Source organism: Balaenoptera ricei, chromosome 8 (genome assembly GCF_028023285.1).
Source record: "Balaenoptera ricei isolate mBalRic1 chromosome 8, mBalRic1.hap2, whole genome shotgun sequence".
Classification (NCBI taxonomy): domain Eukaryota; kingdom Metazoa; phylum Chordata; class Mammalia; order Artiodactyla; family Balaenopteridae; genus Balaenoptera; species Balaenoptera ricei.
The window spans coordinates 102552287-102572521 of record NC_082646.1 but is presented as its reverse complement, the minus strand read 5'-3'; the positions used below and the strand labels follow the sequence as shown (position 1 = coordinate 102572521).

Sequence of the window (20235 nt, the reverse complement as noted above, 5' to 3'; positions counted from 1 at the left end):
AAATTTCCTAGGGGACGTGCAGTCCCAAGACTTATGGGGTGTTATATTCCTGGAAGAGCTTTGATACTTTAAAATTTCACAGGCATTATTTTTCAGACGATGAAAGCAAAGATTCTGGAGGAGATGGTATCTAAGCTGAGAAAAGAGGGGACATTTAAGAGTTGACCAGATCAAAAGGGGATGAAGAGTATTCCAAAAGAAGGAATCATAGTTTTCACTTATTCATCCATTAAAGCAGTATTTATTGAGCACTTACTATGTGCTCAGATGCTGGGGAAACAGTACTGAACAAGACAGGCAAAGGCTGCCTTGTTTGGTAGACTATGTCACAATAATGCAGCTGCATTACAGGGAGGAGAGCTGTATACTACTTTGGTCCCTAAGTCTAAGTGGTGTTAGGAAAGACTTGAAGGATGAGTGGAATCAAGCCAAGCAGAGAAAGATGGGGGAGAGAATGCTCTGAGCAAAGGTAATAGCAAGCAGTGTTCCAGGCCTGAAGCAAAACAGAGCTTAACATATGCACTGAACAGAAAGTACAGGATAACCTGGAGCACAGGTAGGAAGAAGGACATGGTGAGACATGAGGCTGACTAGTTAAGCAAGGAAAAAATTATATGAAGTCTTGTAAGTCATATCAAGGATGTCAGACTATCCTAAAGCTAATGGTTAATGAGAGGCTGCGGAAAGTTACTATGGAAGGTATATTAATCAGGATAGTCTGAATTATATTGCAGTGACAACTCCAAAATCTCAGTGCCTTAAAAAGACAAAGATGAGGGACTTCCCTGATGGTCCAGTGGTTAAGACTCCACGCTCCCAATGCAGGGGCCCAGGTTCGATCCCTGGTCAGGGAACTAGATCCCACATGCCACAACTAAAAAATCCTGCATGCCGCACCTAAGACCTGGCACAGCCAAATAAATAAATATATTAAAAAAAAACAGACAAAGATGATTTCTCTCTTACTCTTGATCACTTTTGCAATTCAGATGGAGGCTCTATTCCATGTATCCCCATTGTGGAACCATTTCAAATGTAGCTGCCCACCATGGCAGAAGGGAAAATCAAAAGGATGGTATATTGTGCATTGATTCTTAGGGCTTTCTACCCAGAAATGACACACATAATTTCTGCACTATTTATAATAGCCAAGACATGGAAGCAACCTAAATGTCCATGAACAGATGAATGGATAAAGAAGATGTGATATATATATATACACACACACACACACACATATACATCCCATTGTATTCAATGTAATATTACTCAGCCATAAAAAAGAATGAAATAATGCCATTTGCAGCAACATGGATGGACCTAGAGATTATCATACTAAGTGAAGTAAGTCAAAGACAAATACCATATGATATCTCTTACATGTGAATTTATATAAGAGAATTTATGTAAGAGATGTTTAAACTTTCATCCCTGGATGTCACTCACTGCCTTGGTGAATGAATTTTGGCATTTTTGTGGGAATGCGAGGAGCCTAAGGTTTATGAAGCACAGTATCCAGACCTTCCCCAACTTCTGTCTGCTGGGACCTGATGGGAATCCTGAGACCTGGACCCTGATGGACCAAACTGAGAGCTGTGAATGGAGGTGCCATGCCTGAGTTCCAAGAAACCTGTCCTGTATCTTCTACTTCCCCATATCTTCTACTATCAGATCCAGGCTCTGAATAAACTGAGTTTTCCCATGTATGCCCACGTGGACCAAGACTTCCCAGTTATACCTTATATATAAGGTCAGCCAAAGCCTGAAATAGATGGCCATGCCCTGTGGATGGCACCTGTGGAAGTGAGTGCCCTTGGAGATTTCTCCAGGAAAAGAAATGATGTCAAATAAAGACGTGGGGGGAGTTCCATGGTGGCCCAGTGGTTAGGACGTGGCGCTTTCACTGCTGTGGCTTGGGTTCAATCCCTGGTCGGGGAACTAAGATCCTGCAAGCCGCACGCCGCGACCAAAAAAAAAAAAAAAAAGGCCTGGGACTGTAGTTTAATGAATGGGTATATAGGTAAATAATGAAGACACTAAAGCTTCTTCCTTGCTTGTGTTTCTGGAGTGCCCAGTAGAGTGTTCTTCACATAGCTGTTGTTCAATAAATGTTATTTAATAAAAAAGGAAAAACTTATTTGATTAAAAGAAATATTTGCTTAATGTAATTTAAGAACCCTCTGAGCAGTTTGGATTCATGTAAAAGCAGTTTACGCAGAGTACACTGATTTCGTTGAACAAATAATATCTTGGGAACAAGACGGTGTGTGCACTGTACTTAAGCCAAGATGAGATTAAAATATCCCTGCAGGTGTAACCTGGACCCTGAGATTGAAACGTGAAATCATCAAGGAGACTAATTTCTACCAAGCAAAAAGCAAGTCTAATAGTCAGAGCTGACCAAGGGCAGCTTGGGTTGCCTTTGAAGGTAGTGAGCGCCTTACTCAAGCTGCTCAAGCAGACACCATTTTGTGAACATGCTGCACACAGACCCCAACCCTGGCAGCCCTGAAAGTTGATGAATTTATTTCAAGATTTATCCACAGACATGGGATGCTCTGTGGCCCTCTCCCAATGTCTTGACTCTCCATAGTCTTTGGCCTGCTACAGGTCTATGGCACCATTTTCCATAGAAACCGGAGGAACACTTACTCAAGCTTCAGGTGCTGGTGGGCAGGTGGTCTAATTTTAACAGTCATCATATGGCCACAAGAGCAGGTAGGAGTATCTGTGCTTTTGTTGAAACCTAAGCTCGTTCCCCTGTGATATTTATGCCAGAGCTGAAATGAGCAAGCCCTCTGTTTGCATAGATTCCCCAGTGTTTCAAAATCCCTTCTTGTTCTTTCTGTTCCTAACCCATCCAGGAGATGACAGATAACCTTGATCACCGGACCAATACTTACCAAGTCTATTCTAAAGATCCAGGGGATTTACAAGAGGTCCTTGTCTGGCCAGGAATTTTCAGCCAGAAGCAGCATTTGCAGATTCAAGGGGAGGGCATGTTTGGGGCCATTTGTGGGAAAGAGATGGGTCCATTGGAGTACAACTCTTGATAACCAAAGTGGAGGGGTGAAATTTTATTGTTAGGCTGGCTTACGAATAACTCATCTGCTAGAAAACTCTTGTATCCACTCTTTGCCTGAGTAGGTCGTATTCATCCTTCAAGTTTTAACTTAAAGCCCACTTTCTAAGAGAGTGGATATTCCTATTCCATAGGAGGCATATTCCTCCTATTCCCAAGAAGTGTATAGAGTTTGGGCAAATGCTGCAGCAGATCCCAAATGGGCAGCAGCTGGGGGCTGTCAGCTCCCTGCAGCCCTCCGAGCAGGATCTCTCTTGCAGGGAGATGTGAGCGGTGCACCATCATTCTTGCTTTCATGTACCACTCTAAATATTTTGAATGTGAATACTCTTTTCCTCCTTGAACCATTTCTTTTAAATAAATTCCCAGACATGGAGACACTGAATCAAAAGGGGAGTATGAACAATGTCCTGGTTCTTATACCGATAGCCAGAATGCCCTTTGCGGGGATGGCCCGGTGAAATGTATCAGTTTTCCTGCTCCATCCTTCCGTGAACGCCATGTAGGTAGCACCAGGCTGTATATGTGGACGGCACAGGAAAGAGCTGAAGGGAGACAGTGATGCTCCCACTTACAAATACATGACATACCCTGACGTGTTGAATCAAGAATAGGAGACGTGCAAAAATAGTTGCCCCGATGGGCTTCCCTGGTGGCGCAGTGGTTGAGAATCTGCTTGCCAACACAGGGGACACGGGTTAGAGCCCTGGTCTGGGAGGATCCCACATGCAGCGGAGCGGCTGGGCCCGTGAGCCACAATTACTGAGCCTGCGCGTCTGGAGCCTGTGCTCCGCAACGGGAGAGGCCGCGATAGTGAGAGGCCCGCGCACCGCGATGAAGAGTGGCCCCCGCTTGCCGCAACTAGAGAAAGCCCTCGCACAGAAACGAAGACCCAACGCAGCCAAAAATAAATAAATAAATAAACCCAAAAGTTAAAAAAAAAAAAAGAGTTAGAAGTTGACTGCAGAATCTGTTGTCCAACCTCCAGTTTCCCAGTACTAATTCTTGTAAAAAAAAAAAAAAAAAGTTGCTCCGAAAAGGAAGGAAATTCTGATACGTGTTACGGAACGAATAAACCTTGAAGACATTAAGCTAAGTGAAATAAGCCAGTCACAAAAAGACAAACACTGTCCGGTTCCACTTCTCTGAGGTGTCTAGAGTAATCAAATTCATCCAGACAGAAAGTAGAAAGGTGTTGCCGGCGACTGGAGAGGAAGTCGGGGGGGGGGGGGGGGGGCGGGGAATGGTGAGTTGTTTAATGAGTGCAGAGTTTCAGTTTTGCAAGAGGAAAAATTCTGGAGATTGGTTGCACAACAATTAGAAAAGGTAAGGTGGTAAATTTTATGTTACGTGGATTTTACCGTAATTGAAGGAAAATAAAATTCATTATAGCTCATAAAACAGCCGGCCAACTGATGTCTCTTGCTGTCTGCACTGCCCTCTGCTGGTCAACGATGCCCACGACGCAGGGAGGAGCACTCCCGGCTTCCAGAATAAAATCAACTGCGCACCACTAGGGGGAGCCTTTTATTTTATTGCTACTCGGCTTTTAAAACTGGCAGAAGTATGCTCAGAGGGTAAAAACTTCATCGAAAGCCTGCACCATAAACCAAGAGGGTTGAAAGCCACCCCCATCCTTCACGTTTTTTTCCCCTTACGCTTGCCCCTGTGGTTGTATGCCCACATCCTCTCAAAAGTTATCCCAGCCTCTATCAGATAAACCATAACCTGGTGACTTGAAAGATTAAAAGCTACGATTCCAGGAGAAGGGGGATGGGGAATAAATTAGGAGTTTGGGATTAAAATATACACAGTACTATATATAAAATAACCAACAAGGACATACTGTATAGCACAGGGAACTATACTTAATATCTGTAATAACCTATAATGGAAAAGAATCTAAAAAAGAATATATATATAAAATGGAATCACTTTGCTGTACACCTGAAACTAACACAACATTGTAAACCAACTATATTTCAATACAAAAAAATTTTTAATAATGAAAGTAATAAGATTTTTAGAAAAAATTTTAAAAGCTCTCAGGGGAATTTGCTGGTGGTCCAGTGGTTAGGACTCCGCACCTCCACTAAAAGGGAACTAAGATCCCGCATGCCATGCGGCGGGACATAAACAAAAAACAAAAAACAATAACCTCTCAGGATATCAGGATGTATCAGGATAGTGATTTTATCAGTGTAACGCACATTTGATCTACTGGCTGTAGTGCATATCACAAATTTTTCTGACCCTTGGTAGAGTTTTTCCTAAATTGCTAGTCTCACCTAAAAAGGCCCATTGGCCGCAAAACAGGTTGAATTCATGGAATACTCTTCAGGAGGAGACCAGAAAAAAATCGAAGTTTCCATTCAGGAAGCTGAATGTGTTCCTTTCGACTCCAGCAGGGAACTAGGTGATTTCTACTTCCCACTGTGGAAATGGGAAGGTAGTTGAGTGAGACAATGCAAAAAGCTCCATAAAGGAGTGGTTTTTGAGATAAGGCTTGAAAGTTCATATTTGGTTGACTACTGGTGTGTAACAAGCCACCGCAAAATTTACTGGCTTCAAACAACAATTCTTTCTCACTCACTCTTCTGTGTTTTGACTGGGTTGAGCTGGACACTTTTTCCTTCCATGGGATGTTGGCTGGGAGCTCACCTACATAGCCTCCGTGGAGACGGCACGAAAGCTGAGCGAAACCAGGACGCTGGCAGAGCAGGCCGTGCATCTCTCCAAATAGTCACACGGTCTCTCCCTCTCTGTATGGCCTCTCCAGGAGAATAGCTGGATGGTTCAGGGCTCTCGGGAGTGCAGGTTTCCAGGTCTTACATTTAGGCCCTAGTGATGACACAGCTTAATGTCTGCCACATTGAATTAGTTAAAATGAGTCACAGGGCCAGCCCAGATTCACTGTGGGATAGGACTTCACAGGGGCATGAATCCTGGGAGGGGTGGTTAATTGGGGACCATCACTGGAGACTGGTTACAACAACGGTGAGAAAAAGATGCTGAGATATAGAAGGATGAGCAGAGAGAAAAGCCTGGCTAAAAGCACAAAGTATCTAAAGACACAAAAGAATGGGCTAAAGTGTATGGTTTGTAAAAAAGAGTCAGTGGACAATTGGTTTGTAAGTGAGGCGACAGTCAGACTACTGGGGACCTTGTATATTAGGCTCAGCAATTTGGACTTAATTTTGTCCAGTATTTCTCAAATCCAACTGTGTCATAGAATCTCCTGGGGTCCAGGGAATGCCAGCTCCCCAAATACCATCAAAATAACCAGCTGATGAGACAGGGAGAAGTCCATCTCAGCAGAGATTTGGCAGTGTCTCAGAGAGGGAAAGGCAAGGTTAGAATTAGTGAGAATTGGAAGTTTGGCTTAAGGCAGGTCCCTCAGTGGAGAGGGAGGATTGTCTTGACTAGGACTGGGTAGAGATCACAACACAACAGTCTAAGGCAGGCAGCAAAAGCAAGGTAAGGCAAAGGAGTCGTATAATCTTAGGGCACAAACTGTTGTGCTTTCCTTGAGGAGCTGATGGATATTCTGGAAAGAATAATTAAGCCACTTGTCTAGGCAAGAATCTCCTGGAATAGTAAAATTATGCTAATGAACAGATTGGAATACTAGGTTAACATGAAGAGTAAGCTCTGTGGAGTATAGGTAGTTTGTGTCTCAGAACTTTGTCAAAATACAGATTCTCAGAACTCATCTTCAGAAGTTCCTGTTCAGTGGAACCCAAGAACCTTTATTTTTAATAGGCTTCATTGGGAATCAATGCTATAAGCTGACGGGTAGTAGGGCAGACTGTCCCCAAATATGCTGCTTTTTTATGCAAATATGCTGGTAATTGCTTATTTCAAGCTAAAGGCATTTGAAAAACAGCAAATGCAGGAAGAGGCTTTTTCTGAACTTTCCTTATCTGTCTAAAGAGAAATCTTCCAAAAGGAACTCAATTGTCATAAACCCCCTCCCCAGGAGTTCATCATCCAGGGAAGATGTACTACTCAACACAGGAGAGGAGACTACAGGTCAACACCAGAACCAGATGAACTTTATCACAATCACACCTCCCATCTGTCTTCTAAGGACCCATTCGTCTTTCCAAAAAATCACTTGTTTTTCCTTAAGAGGCCTTTGTGGCCACCTCTTCTTTTCCTATTAAAAGAATATTTAAGCCTAAATTCTAAAGCCAACGTCTTTGAGCTATTCATTTCCCCCTGGGTATCTCCCATGTATACATGAGGTAGACATATTATAAACTTGTTTTTCTCTTGTTAATCTGTCTTTTATTACAGGGGGTCTCAGTCAAGAACTCAGAAAGGTGGAGGGAAATTATTTTTCCTCCTCTACAAAGCCATGAACCACTGTAGGTTAAGATATAACGATGGTATAAACACAGGTTAGTTCAGTGACGCTGGTCAGGATTTTTCTAGATTCTGTATTCGCTGCCAGTTTTCCTCATCTCTTTGATGATTCTGGATCTTCTCCAAGCTAATTTGCAGAGAATACGTGTATCCATTGCCAGGTGAGGCAAACCCAGGAAAAATCCATGAGGAAAAGTATCACAGGAAAGGCAGGGATTGTGCAGGAAGCAAGGATTCCCAGGTGTCTTTGGAAGGAGGGGAGGAGTGGTAACTGGAAGTTTCTTTATCCTACAAGTCCCTTGGCCAGATGACTCTTGGGTGTCGATGTCAGAGTGAGGGTGGGTTTCCACACAGAGGCAATAGGAGTTACTTAGAAGTTTAACCCAGAATCCCCATCAGCTTGAATTCAGGATGATTGAGTCCTTAAGACTGGAATTTAGGACCCCAGGGCTGCCCCTGACGTTGAACCAGAAACACACCAGACTAAAAGTCCCCCAGACCTTTCAGCCTATCTGACCCTTAATTGGCGTAATCTTGGTTAAATCACTGTGTTCCTCTCCTCCCCCTCACATTCACAGATGTTTGCAGAAAAGAAGTTCAAGGAGATTAAGTCACCTGTCGAAGAACACAGAGCCACTAAGTGCCACGCTCTATCCCAAATACAGTTCTGCTGAACTCCAGCTAACTTCCCCCTCCACTTCTTTATCATTATTGCCTCTTTCCCTTTGACAAGCAGCATGATTTTTTTCAAGCAGCATGATTACTTGGTCCTTGTCCTTATTTGAAAAATATATACACAGATAATGCTGCAGTTAATAATCTTGTGATTCTATTGAAAGGAGTTTCTTCCTTTGTGTTGTTTTTAGGACCACTTTGCATCCTCATTCATCCATTCATTCATTCATGTATTCCCTCCTCAGATAAGCATCTAGAAACAAGTAGGGTGTGGAATGAGACTGAAATCAAACAGGACTCTGTGGAGCTCTCCTGGGTACAAAAGCCCCTCAATGTCCCCTGTTTCTTGTTTGTAGGGAAAAAAAAAAAATTTTTGAGTCTTCTAGGCCTTCCCCAAGTTCCAAAGAGGAGGCTCAAGCAGTTAATAGGCTAATATAGTCACAAGACTCCTAGTTCCTCCTGAAGGGCTATAGATAACAATCTGATACACATCTCTCAGTTCTTCTACAGAAACTAAGATCCACCCACCCAGGTGGATGATAGCGACCACCTGCTGACCACAAGCATGTAGACCCCAGACTAGCTGGAACCAGAAGGCTGAGATTCCGGAGACATCACCCTGTTACTTCACCACCAACCAATCAGAAGAAAGTCACACACCCTGAAGCCCTCATTCCAAATTTTGCCTTTAATTCTTCCCGCAAAACTGTTGGGGAGTTCAGGTCTTTTGAGCATGAGCTGCCCATTCTCCTTGCTTGGCATCCTGCAATAAACCTTCCTGCGCTCCAAATTCCTCACTGGTGTCGGGCACACAAACTTGGTTTCGACCATAAGACCCCTACCTGCAGGGGCCAATATTTAGCCAGTAACCCCAGGAAGGCCACTTGCAGCTAGTGTCAGTTCTGACTGGCTTCGCCTGCAACTTGCAGGGTGTTAAATATTTGGACTGTTTTCTCTGCCTATCCGCCAGGGTAATTGCACGTGTGTCCCCCAGGGCTCTCAACTGGAATTCGTACTGCCTCAGGCTGTGAAGCAGGGTGGGGCCTGGACTGAGCCTGGTTGTCAGGACACAGGGACTCAGATCTGGCCCTGCTACAGTCCTTGCGCACCTCACTTTCCCTGGGAATCCATTTCTCCACAGTAAAATCAACATACGGCCTGGTACCACTTTTGCAAAAGCAAACAGTATGTGTCCATGAGCCTGGGTTCACGCAAGGAGACGTGTCTGGAAGGATATATACCCACCTGATCACAGTGGCTATTTGTGGGGAATAGAACTGGGTGAAGGAGGGCCTTTTCACTTTATCTAATCTCCTGACTCTTCATTTTCCATAACAATCATTTGTTGTGATTTTTAAAAGTGAATAGCTAGAAAAGTCCTATTTGTTCCTGTTTTGCAGGAAGTCACACTTTTTTATCCCTGGTCCCACGGGGGAGGGGGGGGGCCTTGACATCTGACTCAAGGCTGTCCTGCCTGTGTGTTCCTTACACTGCCTCGGAACAACTGGGGGATGTGAGTGTTGAGCACTGTTTGACTCTCTTAATCCCCGAGTCGCAGCCAGTGCTGCCCAGGGCTGGTAACAAAACATCCTCACGATTTTCCTTGCCCTCCTCTTGCTGGCATCTGATCCACGTCAGCAAAGGCTTAGCCACCATTCAACCAAAGCATGCTTATCTTCTCTTGTATCCACTGCCATAAAATATCCACAAACCTGCCCAAGGTCCCGGGAAAGAGCTATCACCCAAAGTGATAAATTTCCAGTTTCTTTGAATTTATGACATGAGGTGTTTGTTCCTAAGTCACAAGCATGGAATGTGGGAAAGCAGTGTGATTACTTGTCCCTGTCATAGGAAGATACACCGAGGGGGGGTGGGAAGCTTTACTGCTTTCCCAGAGAACGGAAATTTGCTTCTCTAGCAAGTTCTCCATCCTAAACTACCTTATGATAAAAAAATGACACTTTCTGATCAAAGAATTGCAAACATAGAGATCAGAGGGAAACACACGGTGGTAGAAAGAGCACTAGACTTTGGATTCAGACCAACTTGGGTGCGAATTCAGACCTTAAACAAGTCACTTAACCCGTTTCACTGAATGAACACCCTATTTTGTGCCAGGCAACTTATTGGGCATCTTACATCCAGTAGCTCAAGCCTGAAGAGCTTTGTATTGCTTTCATCATGTAACAGATGAGGGAAGTGGGACTCAGAGAAGAAAGCCATGCTAGTGGGAGGGCTCAGCTGATGAAATGACAGAGCCCAGACTCCAATTCAGATCTTGAGATGTCAAGGCCAGTACCTATTCCTCCAGAAAGTATTGCCTCTCCCATACACGATGGGTAGAAAAGACCTCTGCCCCAACCACACCACTGCAAACAGGTGTAACCAGGAGTGATACCACTGGGTTCGGTGATCCCACATGCCCTTTCCAGGAGCCTTCCTGAACCCCAAAAGCTCTAGGAGAGACAAAAATCAAGAAGACCCTGACACTGGATAGGAAGAAGAAGCCCTGAGCCCAGATCAGCGGATGGAAAGTGTGCTTTGGCATCAGATGAACGTGGATTCGAATGCTGCCTCCCCTGGGTACCTAACTGTGACCCTGGGTACTTTCCCTGACTTCTCTGGGCCTGTTTCCTAATGTGTAAAAAGAGACTGGTGAGATGTTAGAATGGGATTATAAAGTACTAGCTCAGGGTGTCATTTAGAGCAGCTGCTGATCTCAGGGGGACAGGGGCCCTAGAGAGCTCCAAGCAGATGCAAGAGGAGGAGAAAAATTCTTGGGCCCTGGACTGTTTGTGAAGTGTGCTAAGCCCCCTTGAGAAGCTCTGTCCTGCCCATATGTCAGGGCTGTGGAGCACTGGCACAGCCATACTTGATTTATTTTATTTTATTTTATTTTATTTATTTATTTATTTATTTATTTATTTATTTATTTATTTATTTATTTATGGCTGTGTTGGGTCTTCGTTTCTGTGCGAGGGCTTTCTCTAGTTGTGGCAAGCGGGGACCACTCTTCATGGCGGTGCGCGGGCCTCTCACTATCGCGGCCTCTCTTGTTGCGGAGCACAGGCTCCAGACGCGCAGGCTCAGTAGTTGTGGCTCACGGGCCTAGTTGCTCCGCGGCATGTGGGATCTTCCCAGACCAGGGCTCGAACCCGCGCCCCCTGCTGGCAGGCAGACTCTCAACCACTGTGCCACCAGGGAAGCCCGATATTTTTTTTTTTTTTTTTTTTTTAGAGCTGCCCTGAACCTGCTCTAGTCCAGAAAGGGGCTCTTTTCTGTAATATCTGCTGAAGGCCCACAAGGAAATCAGCCTGGAGTGAATGTGACCTCCTAGCCACAGTGCCCACAGGTTGGCTGGTCAACTGGGGAAAGGCCCCGTTTTCCTGGGCTACTTCCTCACCGAGGCTGAACTTGACACTTGGAATAACAGGACCCTAACTGCGTCCAGTGGCCAGGAGAGAGTGAGAGACTGAAATACCAGGTATTCAACAGATGAGGTTGGATTTTCTTCGTAGAGATGAATTCAAGAGGGCCTTCGGGCAATTCGCCACTCTAATTTACCCTTCCCTGGCCCAAAGCCTGGAATTAGTTTCACTTCCCTTGGTGCTTCTGATAAGAGACCTGCTTGCTATTCTTTCCTCTGAAGACTTGAAGGAGAGGAAACTGGGAGGGGCTTGAGTTGGGCTGAGTCGCTGCCTTGAGGCTCACTTAGCATCAGCTCCCAGGCTGAGAATTTCCCCTCGGCGACCCCAACCCTGGAGGAGCTAAGGCGCAGCGGGCCGCCCAGGCGAAGCTCTCCTCCAGCCGTGGCCCTGTGCCTCGCGCCCTTGCTGGTCATCCTCTTGGCCGGGTGCGGTGGCATGGGGGAACAGAGGGCGCCCGGCTTCCAAGGCTGCAGGCAGAGCCTGAACATGTCCGTGCTGGGGCCGCTGCCAGGAGGTGGCTGGGACAACCTGCGCAACGTCGAGCTGGGGCTGGTGCTCAGGAGAGACTATTCGCAGTGCTTCACCACCGAGGACGGCGAGTACCTCATCCCAGACCGCGTGCAGGTGGTCCCGCGGCGGGAGAGTATAGTGGAGACCCGCGCGGAGCTCATCGACCACTGGGTCAACTACACTGACACCTGGGCCGCCTCCATCAACGCTGAGCTCTCCTTCCTCCCCGACCTCAATGGTAAGTTCTCCGTGGACTGCCAGAACGTCAGGAAGTACAGCCTGGAGTACCAGACGGTCACGACCTGCAGATCCTCCAGGGCATCTACTCTGTGAAGACCCCAGAGAACTCCGACTTCCAGCCCGACTTTCTGCGACATCTGCTGACCCTCAGCGACCACCTGGAGAACAACCAGACCCGGGGGGCCGAATACCTGGCGGAGATGCTTGTGCTTAGGTACGGCACGCACGTTCTCACCGACGTGGAGGCCGGGGCTGCCTTGGTGCGGGAGGACCAGGTGAGGCGGGAGCTGGTGGACAGCGAAGCCCGAGACAAGATCAACATCACGTACGCCGCCTCGGCCTTGTTTTTCCACGCGGTCAACGCTGGGGACGGGCTTTCCTGGCAGGCGCAGAGCCGGCTTCTCCAGAACTACGTGCGGAACACGGTGGCCTCCAAGATGCACAGCCACGGCGGCGTGCCCTTCTACCCGGGCATCACCCTGCAGAAGTGGCAGGAGGGCATCGGACGCCGGCTGCTGGCCATCGGTAGGTCGGGCCCGCCCCTGCCGGTGCTGCTCCAGCCGGAGGCGCTGCCCGAGCTCCCCGCGCCCGCCGTGCGCCGCGCCATCCACCGCTACTACGCGGTCAACACGCGTCCCGGATGCTTGAAGCTTGGGGCTCCCACCTTCGACCCCCAGGCCAATGTGGACGATGGTTCTTGCGGAGGCCGCCGCCGCGCCAACTTCAGCTTCGGGGGTGTCTTCCAGGAATGCGACGCCGTGTCCGGGCGGCACGCCGATCACCTCTGCCGGGCCTATCGCATCCCCAACCCGCTCACCGGCAGAGCCTCTTGCCCGGCCAACTACACGGCCAGCGCCCTGGTCAGCGGGCTGAAGACGTGGAGCGAGGGCGGTCCTGAGTGCCAGCAGCGCTGCCGGAGGTGCTGGCTCTTCTTCCGATGCTGCTGGACAGTGTGCGCCCCCCATGAGCATCGGAGCGCCGCGAGCCTGGCTGCCTCCTGGTGCGCGCCCTCGGGGCCCTCCCTGCCCGCCCCTGCGGGCCTCCTCTTTGGAGGCCTGTATAGCCCTGGCAACCCAAACCCGCTCACTGGGTCCCAGGCCTGCCCCTCCCACTTCTACCCACTGACACTCTTTGGCGACCTCAAGGTCTGTGTGAGTAGCGACTCAGAGCTGGGTACAGCCCCGGCAGTCCCCTTTGGGGGTTTCTTCAGCTGCCAGGCGGGCAACCCCTTGGCTGGCCTTGTGAAGGGCCAGAGCCCTGGGCTCATGAAGGAGGTGTTCTACCAGGACAGCCCCACGGATTTCCCCATGAAATGCCCAGCAGGGTACAGCCAACACCAGGCTTACCTCAGCGATGGCTGCCAAATCCTCTACTGCCTCAGGGCTGGGGCCCTCTTGGACCAGGAGCAGGCAGCTGTTCGGATGCCCCCATTTATTCCCTGCCTCACCGCCCCCCCGCCTCACCCTCCCCCCCCCCCCCCCCCCCGCCCCTTGCTCAACAGAAGCAGCGCCCACAGGCTCTCTGTCCTGGTTGACTCCAGTGGTCAGCGGGTCTGGGTGAGGCTGCAAGGCTCCGACCGCTGGCAGCAAGCCAATATTAATGACCCATCCCTGTCAGTCAAGCTTTTGAGCCAGGCTGGCTTGGGACCCAGCGTTGGGGCCATTGTTGGCTCCTGGGTGGGTGCCATGGTGGCCTTGGTGGCTCTTGCTCTGGGGGTAAGCTGTCGCTTCGGGTTCTATAAGAAAGGGGGGGGGGGGCTTCCCTGGTGGCACAGTGGTTGAGAATCTGCCTGCCAATGCAGGGGACACGGGTTCGAGCCCTGGTCTGGGAAGATCCCACATGCCGCGGAGCAACTAGGCCCGTGAGCCACAATTACTGAGCCTGTGCATCTGGAGCCTGTGCTCGGCAACAAGGGAGGCCGCGATAGTGAGAGGCCCGCGCACCGCGATGAAGAGTAGCCCCCGCTCGCCGCAACTAGAGGAAGCCCTCGCACAGAAACGAAGACCCAACACAACCAAAAAATAAGTAAATAAATAAGCCTACACCTTTAAGAAAAAAAAAAAGAAAGGGGGTTACAGGAGACTGCAGGAAGGCATCTTGACAGAGGAACAGAGGGCCTATGGGGCCACAGAAACCACTGAGAGCGCAGCTCGGTCTGAATGCATACAGAATGACAAGAATTCTGTCTAGGCTTTAACAAAACAGGACTCCTGCATCATTGCCGGTCAGAGCTCTAGCCTCTTCTGTTTCTTCTACTGCCTAGGTAAAAAGATGTAAGATACCTAATCATAGAACTGGCCCCACTTCCTGAAGTTACCAGGACTAAACTGTACTTCCTCAAGCCCGCCTCCACATCACCTAGCACAAGCTCAAGTCCTGTAACAATCTCTTTCCCTAACGCCCTCTTGCTGAGAGGCCCCCCATTCTCCTTGGTGTGCTCCCATGTTGGGCGCCTCCCTTGTTGCAAGGAGCCAATGAACCCAACTTTGTTCAAATACAAGTGTATTCCTGGTGTTCTTTGCTGGGGGGGTGGGCAAACAGGGGAGATAGAATCAGCATTGACCCCAGGACATATTATGTAGCTTTGAAGTTAGAATTTTTTTTTTTGTAATTGTAATAAAATTCATTCTGTCAATTTGTTTTCCCAGAATCATTGCCTTGAACCCAGAAAGTTTCTTCTTGGGCTTGGTTTAACTCAGAGGGTCTTTTTTGTTTTCCAAATAGGACCTGACCTACTTGTGGATGAGGAAATGAATTAAGTTGTAATCAGCAAATTTTTTTTTAATGACAGAAAACAGTACATTGCATGAAACAGCTATAATAATTATATTGTGAAATAGGTTAATCACATAAAATTGCCCATATCCAATCTTTTTTTTTTGGCCACGCCACACAGCTTGAGGGATCTTAGTTCCCCAACCAGGAATTGAACCCAGGCCCTCAGCAGTGAAAGCACAGAGCTGTAACCACTAACCACTGGACTGCCAGGGAATTCCCTCCAATCATTTTTGACTCACCAAAAAATGGCAGTTTTGTATGGTTTATATGGGATCACAATGTAAGATGTGATACAAACTATCAAAATATGATCACAGTCAAAACACTGGAAAGCCAAGGGAAAACTCTTCCACTCTTCCATTTCATTCTATGTTCCATGAAACTTAGCTTTGGAAAACTGGAGTCCTCACCCCCAGTGGAAGCGTTTTCCCTTTGGAGATCCTGTTTCTCTCAAGTACACCAGAGTACATTTCCATTCTTTAACCCAAGACTGCAGTCTCTCGGGACCAGTGTTCAGTTTTGCAGTGTTCCTAGAACACAAGCCTCATTGCAGTTTAAGCCCAGAGTGTGGGTCTCTAGTTGTCACAAGGACAAACAGGGTGTCACATTAAACCCTAACCTTGGAACCACAGGGTGTGCAGGACCTAGCCCAACTGGACCCCTCATGTGTGAATTTTAGAGCCAATTCCAAAGGTACGTGGAGAGACCCTAGGGAGCCGGCAAGTGTGGCCTCACAGGGTTGACAAGACCCCATTTCCATGACCTGAGTGACCTAAGTGAGTCATTTTTCTTCTTGGTGTTTCATCTACTCTGGCTACAAATTGGAATCTATCAGGATATTGATGAGATAGTGCAAACTCTGAGTCTGAGAGGAAGAAGCAATTGAAATCCAAATAACTCTAGATGTTTGAGGTCATTTCTCCACTGGTCTGATACGGGCACATTGGAGCCGACCGTGAGCTAAGAACTGACCGACTAGTGGCTCTCCTGAGCCTTCTCCAGACTTGTGGTCGCTACCATTTATAGAGACTTTTTCCATGTGAAAAATACCTTTATAATAGCATCGCGCTTCATCTGCACAGAACTCAAGGTAGGTAAGTAGTTCTTGTGCTATGGATGAGGAAATTGAGGCTCAGAGAGGTTGACTTGCCCACAGTCATGTGACAAATAATAAGAATAATAATGGCTAGTGCCTACTGCAGATTTAGAATTCATTCTTTGCAAAGATTATTTCATTTAATTCCTTGCTGAGCACAGCAGTAAAGCTATGGGCTTGGTCTGGGTCAAATATGGGCCTCTGGAAATTCCTTGTGCCTCAGTTTGGTCCTCTATAAAATGGAGTTAGCATGTTAAATTCCTAGGTTACTTGAGAAGATTAAATGAGCTAATGGATACAAAGCACCTTGGAACAGCCTGGCCTTTCTAAATTTGAAATTGATGACACTAACACTTTAGGATCTGATTTGCCACTGCTTTAAGAGTGGGATTCCAAAATCAAATCTGACAAACTGGGCTCAAGTCCCAGCACAGCTGCTAACTAGCTCTGTGATTATGAGAAAATTGTCTCACCTCTCTGAGAACTAATCTCATCTATAAAATGGGGATAATCATAAGACTGATGTCATAAATTGTTGCAAGGATTAAATGAGACAATGCAAAGAAATCCCTTGGTACAGTGCCTCACATCTGGCATGTCACAGTGAGCTATCACAATGTGGGGACTGGGTACACAAAGTTGTATGATTGGGGCTCACAGTTGAGTGGGTGAGACACCCACAAAACATAAATTACCCATTGTAAAAATGTCATAGAGCTTCAAACAGAGCATTATGGGAAAATGCATGAGGGTCACAAATTCTAACTGGGAGGGTACTGATAATGTTTCTGGCATGGGACGGGACTCTTGTCTCAGCCAGGCCCATTTTCAGATTTGCTCAGTTCTGCTGGCCTGGGAGGATCCTTTCAACAGAAACCGAATGCCCATTTCTGATGGTCTCAGTTCATTTCCTGGAATAGCCCTCCAGGCTCTAAAAACTGAGCTCTCCAACTGATACGAGCCAGATGGGGATCAGGGCATAATAAAAGATTTTGGTGTGGAATAAAGAAAAGGGGCAAAATGAATCATCCTGTAAGTAGGGTGGCTATGTAAGTGATCATCCAAATCTGGACCCCGTTGAGACCAAAAGGAGGCACTATAAATAATTATATAGGACATGTTAATCGAAAGATACATCGCTCCACTTTTATAGGTGACTGTTTGCCATTGGGCCCAGGCCCACTTTATCACCCTGATCTCCAGCTAGCCTCTCCCCATGATACACATGCCCTGTGCTGATTGCCACATCATGTCAATTCCTGGCTGATGAAATCTTGCTCATCAATCAAGACTGGGTTCAAAGGTCACCTTCCCGAGAATACACAAGAATATATTTCTATTCGCCCCCTCTCCCCCTACCCTCACATACTCCTTCAATTTCCCAGGAAGAATTTGTCTCTTACTCCTCCTAACCTCTTTAGCAGCATGTAACTACGAGCCTGTCACTTTGCATGAGTTCTCCTTCCAACCCGCTCATGAGCTCTTTGAGTGGGAGAAAGGAAGGTGTTGTGTTCATTGCAGTTATTTCCAGAGCTCAGCATCAGGCAGAACACCTAGTAGCTGCTCTACAAGTTTGCTGAATGAAAGAAAACCGGAAGAGCTCTTGGGAGGCCCCAGGTGATAAGACTCAGCTACCAAATCCTTTTAGTTTATCTGCCCTTCTGGGATTCTTAACTGTATTATTTCATGATTGAACCAGTTTTTTTGTTGTTTTTCTTTTTGGGTTTTTTTGGTTTTTTGTTTTTTTGGCTGCACCGCACAGCTTATGGGATGTTAGTTCCCCTGGGATCGAACCCGGGCCCTCGGCAATGAGATCGCAGAGTTCTAACCACTGGACCGCCAGGGAATTCTCATGAATGAACCAGTTTTAAGCCTCATTTTGCCCAGTGTAAGTGCTTGAATAAATACAAAGATAAATAAAACTCAGTTTTCACTGTCTCAAAATATTCTAGGCAAGTAGACAAAAAGTAAAAATAAAAAAGATGGGAGAGGGAGAGGTGGTGGCATGGGGTAACCACCAAATCTCCAAGTTCCTTTTAGAGCTCTGAGTAACAGGGTGGACAGCCTGCTGAAATTCCATCCCAGCTGATGACAAAATGAGGACTGATGGACAACTTGCTGTCAGGGAGCTGCTCCTTGGATATCACACAATGTCTCCTCCTGGAACAGGCTTCTCTTGGGCAACTGGGTTGTTGCGATCTTACAGACACTGTAAGTCATATAAAACAAAGAGACCTTTCTCCTTATTTTGACTTCCAGAGAGCCTAGAGCCAAATTTTGGCCCCTTTTTCAACATTCTTGTTGCTAAACTCAACCTTAGTCCCAATTCTTCTGTACTTATATTCCCTCTTGATTAACTCATTTTTCAAAATTTTGTAAGATATGCATTTACATAAAACACCATGTATTATTTTTAAAGAATAAAGAAATGGACAACAGAACTGAGCAGTTGTGAAGGAAGATTCACAAGGGTGAACGTGGGAAACCTCTGAGCCCCAGCTCCCAAGCCCGCTCCTTAGCCCAGTCGCAATTCCACTACCTATAGCTTTAGGCTTGGGCCAAATCATCCTGTAGTGAGTGTTCTCTGTACTTCATAGAGAGGGACTGTTGTAAAGCAGATAGTCTCTGGTTATCTCAAGGAGTTTCTGAAAATTTGAGAATGAAAACTAATTTTAAGTTTAATTTTAAAACTATGTTGTTGTTTTTAAAACAGTTTGGAAGGGGACTTCCTAGGGGGTCCGGTGGTTAAGACTCCATGCTTCCACTGCAGGGGTCATGGGTTTGATCCCTGGTCAGGGAAGTAAGATCCTGCATGCCATGAGGCAGCCAAGAAAGAAATCAAGAAAGAAAGCAAGAAAGCAAGAAAGCAAGAAAGAAAGCAAGAAAGCAACAAAGCAAGAAAGCAAAAAAGCAAGAAAGGAAGGAAGGAAGGAAGGAAGGAAGGAAGGAAGAAAGGAAGAAAGAAGGAAAGAAAGAAAGAAAGAAAGAAAGAAGGAAGAAAAGAAAGAAAGAAAGAAAGAAAGAAAAAGAAAAAATAAAACAGGTTGGAGGTGCAAATAAAAGTGGCTGTGTGTTTGTTGTAAAAAGAATGCTGCATCATTGAAAGGCTGGGAATCACTAAGTTATAGGCAAAAAAATCAGCAAGGTTGGGGGCTCAAAAATCAGACTTGGGTTCAAGGAATCTCTGCTGAGCTTCATGGTTTGGAGAGTCCAGGGTGGGGAGAGCTCAGGAGGTAAGGAAGAAAGAAGGGTTTTCTGTTCTTTCATTTAAATCATTCATTTATTCATTCTTAAGGGGCTCCTAAGAAGGATGACCCTTTACTAAGTGGGGAAGATAAAAAACACTGGAGGAGAAAATATAGGGGAAAAAACCTCTGTGACTTGAGTTAGGCAAAGATTTTTAGATATGATACCAAAAGCACCATACATAAAAGAACAAATTAATAAATTGGACTTTGAAGGAAACCAGAAAGTCATCCCAAAGTATGCTCTTTGACATAAAAATGATTTTGAACTAAAGGAAATTAAGAAGCAGCAAATGCAGAAAAAGATCCCCCTTTTCTGCCTAAAGGCAGGATATAAATTCTATTTTTACTAAGACACACTCTTATCAGCCCAGAGAAGGCACCAGAGGAACCTGCAAACAAACTTTACTCCATTAATTTTCCTCCCATATATTTAACTTCCCATAGTTTCCCCCCCTTGGAAGCCTAAGCTTTCCTGTGACCCATCATTTCTCTACAAATTTATTATTCTTGTTGACGATGCTACATAAATTGGAATTCTAAGCCGCCATTTTGAGTTACTTCTGGTTCAGTTTTCTCCCGAGTGATGTACACTGTCTGCTTTTTAAAAAAAATATTTATTTATTTATTTAATTTATTTGGTTGCGCTGGGTCTTAGTTGCAGGAGACGGGCTCCTTAGTTGTGGCATGCGAACTCTTAGTTGTAGCGTGCATGTGGGATCTAGTTCCCTGGTCGAACCCAGGCCCCCTGCATTTGGGAGCGGGGAGTCTTAACCACTATGCCATCAGGGAAGTCCCCACTGCATACTTTAA

General features: G+C 46.4%; 1 protein-coding gene and 1 non-coding gene across 2 annotated transcripts; both read left to right on the top strand.

The window, feature by feature from the left end:
- Positions 1 to 782: 782 nt before the first annotated feature.
- Positions 783 to 854, top strand: TRNAW-CCA (transfer RNA tryptophan (anticodon CCA)). Its single transcript has one exon. It is a non-coding gene; the product is annotated as a tRNA-Trp (tRNA).
- An 11185-nt stretch (positions 855 to 12039) lies between these two features.
- Positions 12040 to 15057, top strand: LOC132370230 (macrophage-expressed gene 1 protein-like). The gene is made up of 3 exons (XM_059929956.1): positions 12040 to 12327; positions 12372 to 14018; positions 15028 to 15057. Exons 1-3 carry the CDS (start codon positions 12040 to 12042, stop codon positions 15055 to 15057), a joined length of 1965 nt encoding a protein of 654 aa, XP_059785939.1.
- Positions 15058 to 20235: the final 5178 nt, after the last annotated feature.

Coding starts and splice junctions, on each gene's coding strand:
- LOC132370230 (XM_059929956.1), top strand. CDS start 12,040: ATGTCCGTGCTGGGGCCGCTGCCAGGAGGTGGCTGGGACAACCTGCGC. Junction 12,328..12,371: donor TCTCCGTGGACTGCCAGAAC/GTCAGGAAGTAC, acceptor CACGACCTGCAG/ATCCTCCAGGGCATCTACTC. Junction 14,019..15,027: donor TGGTGGCTCTTGCTCTGGGG/GTAAGCTGTCGC, acceptor TTTTCCAAATAG/GACCTGACCTACTTGTGGAT.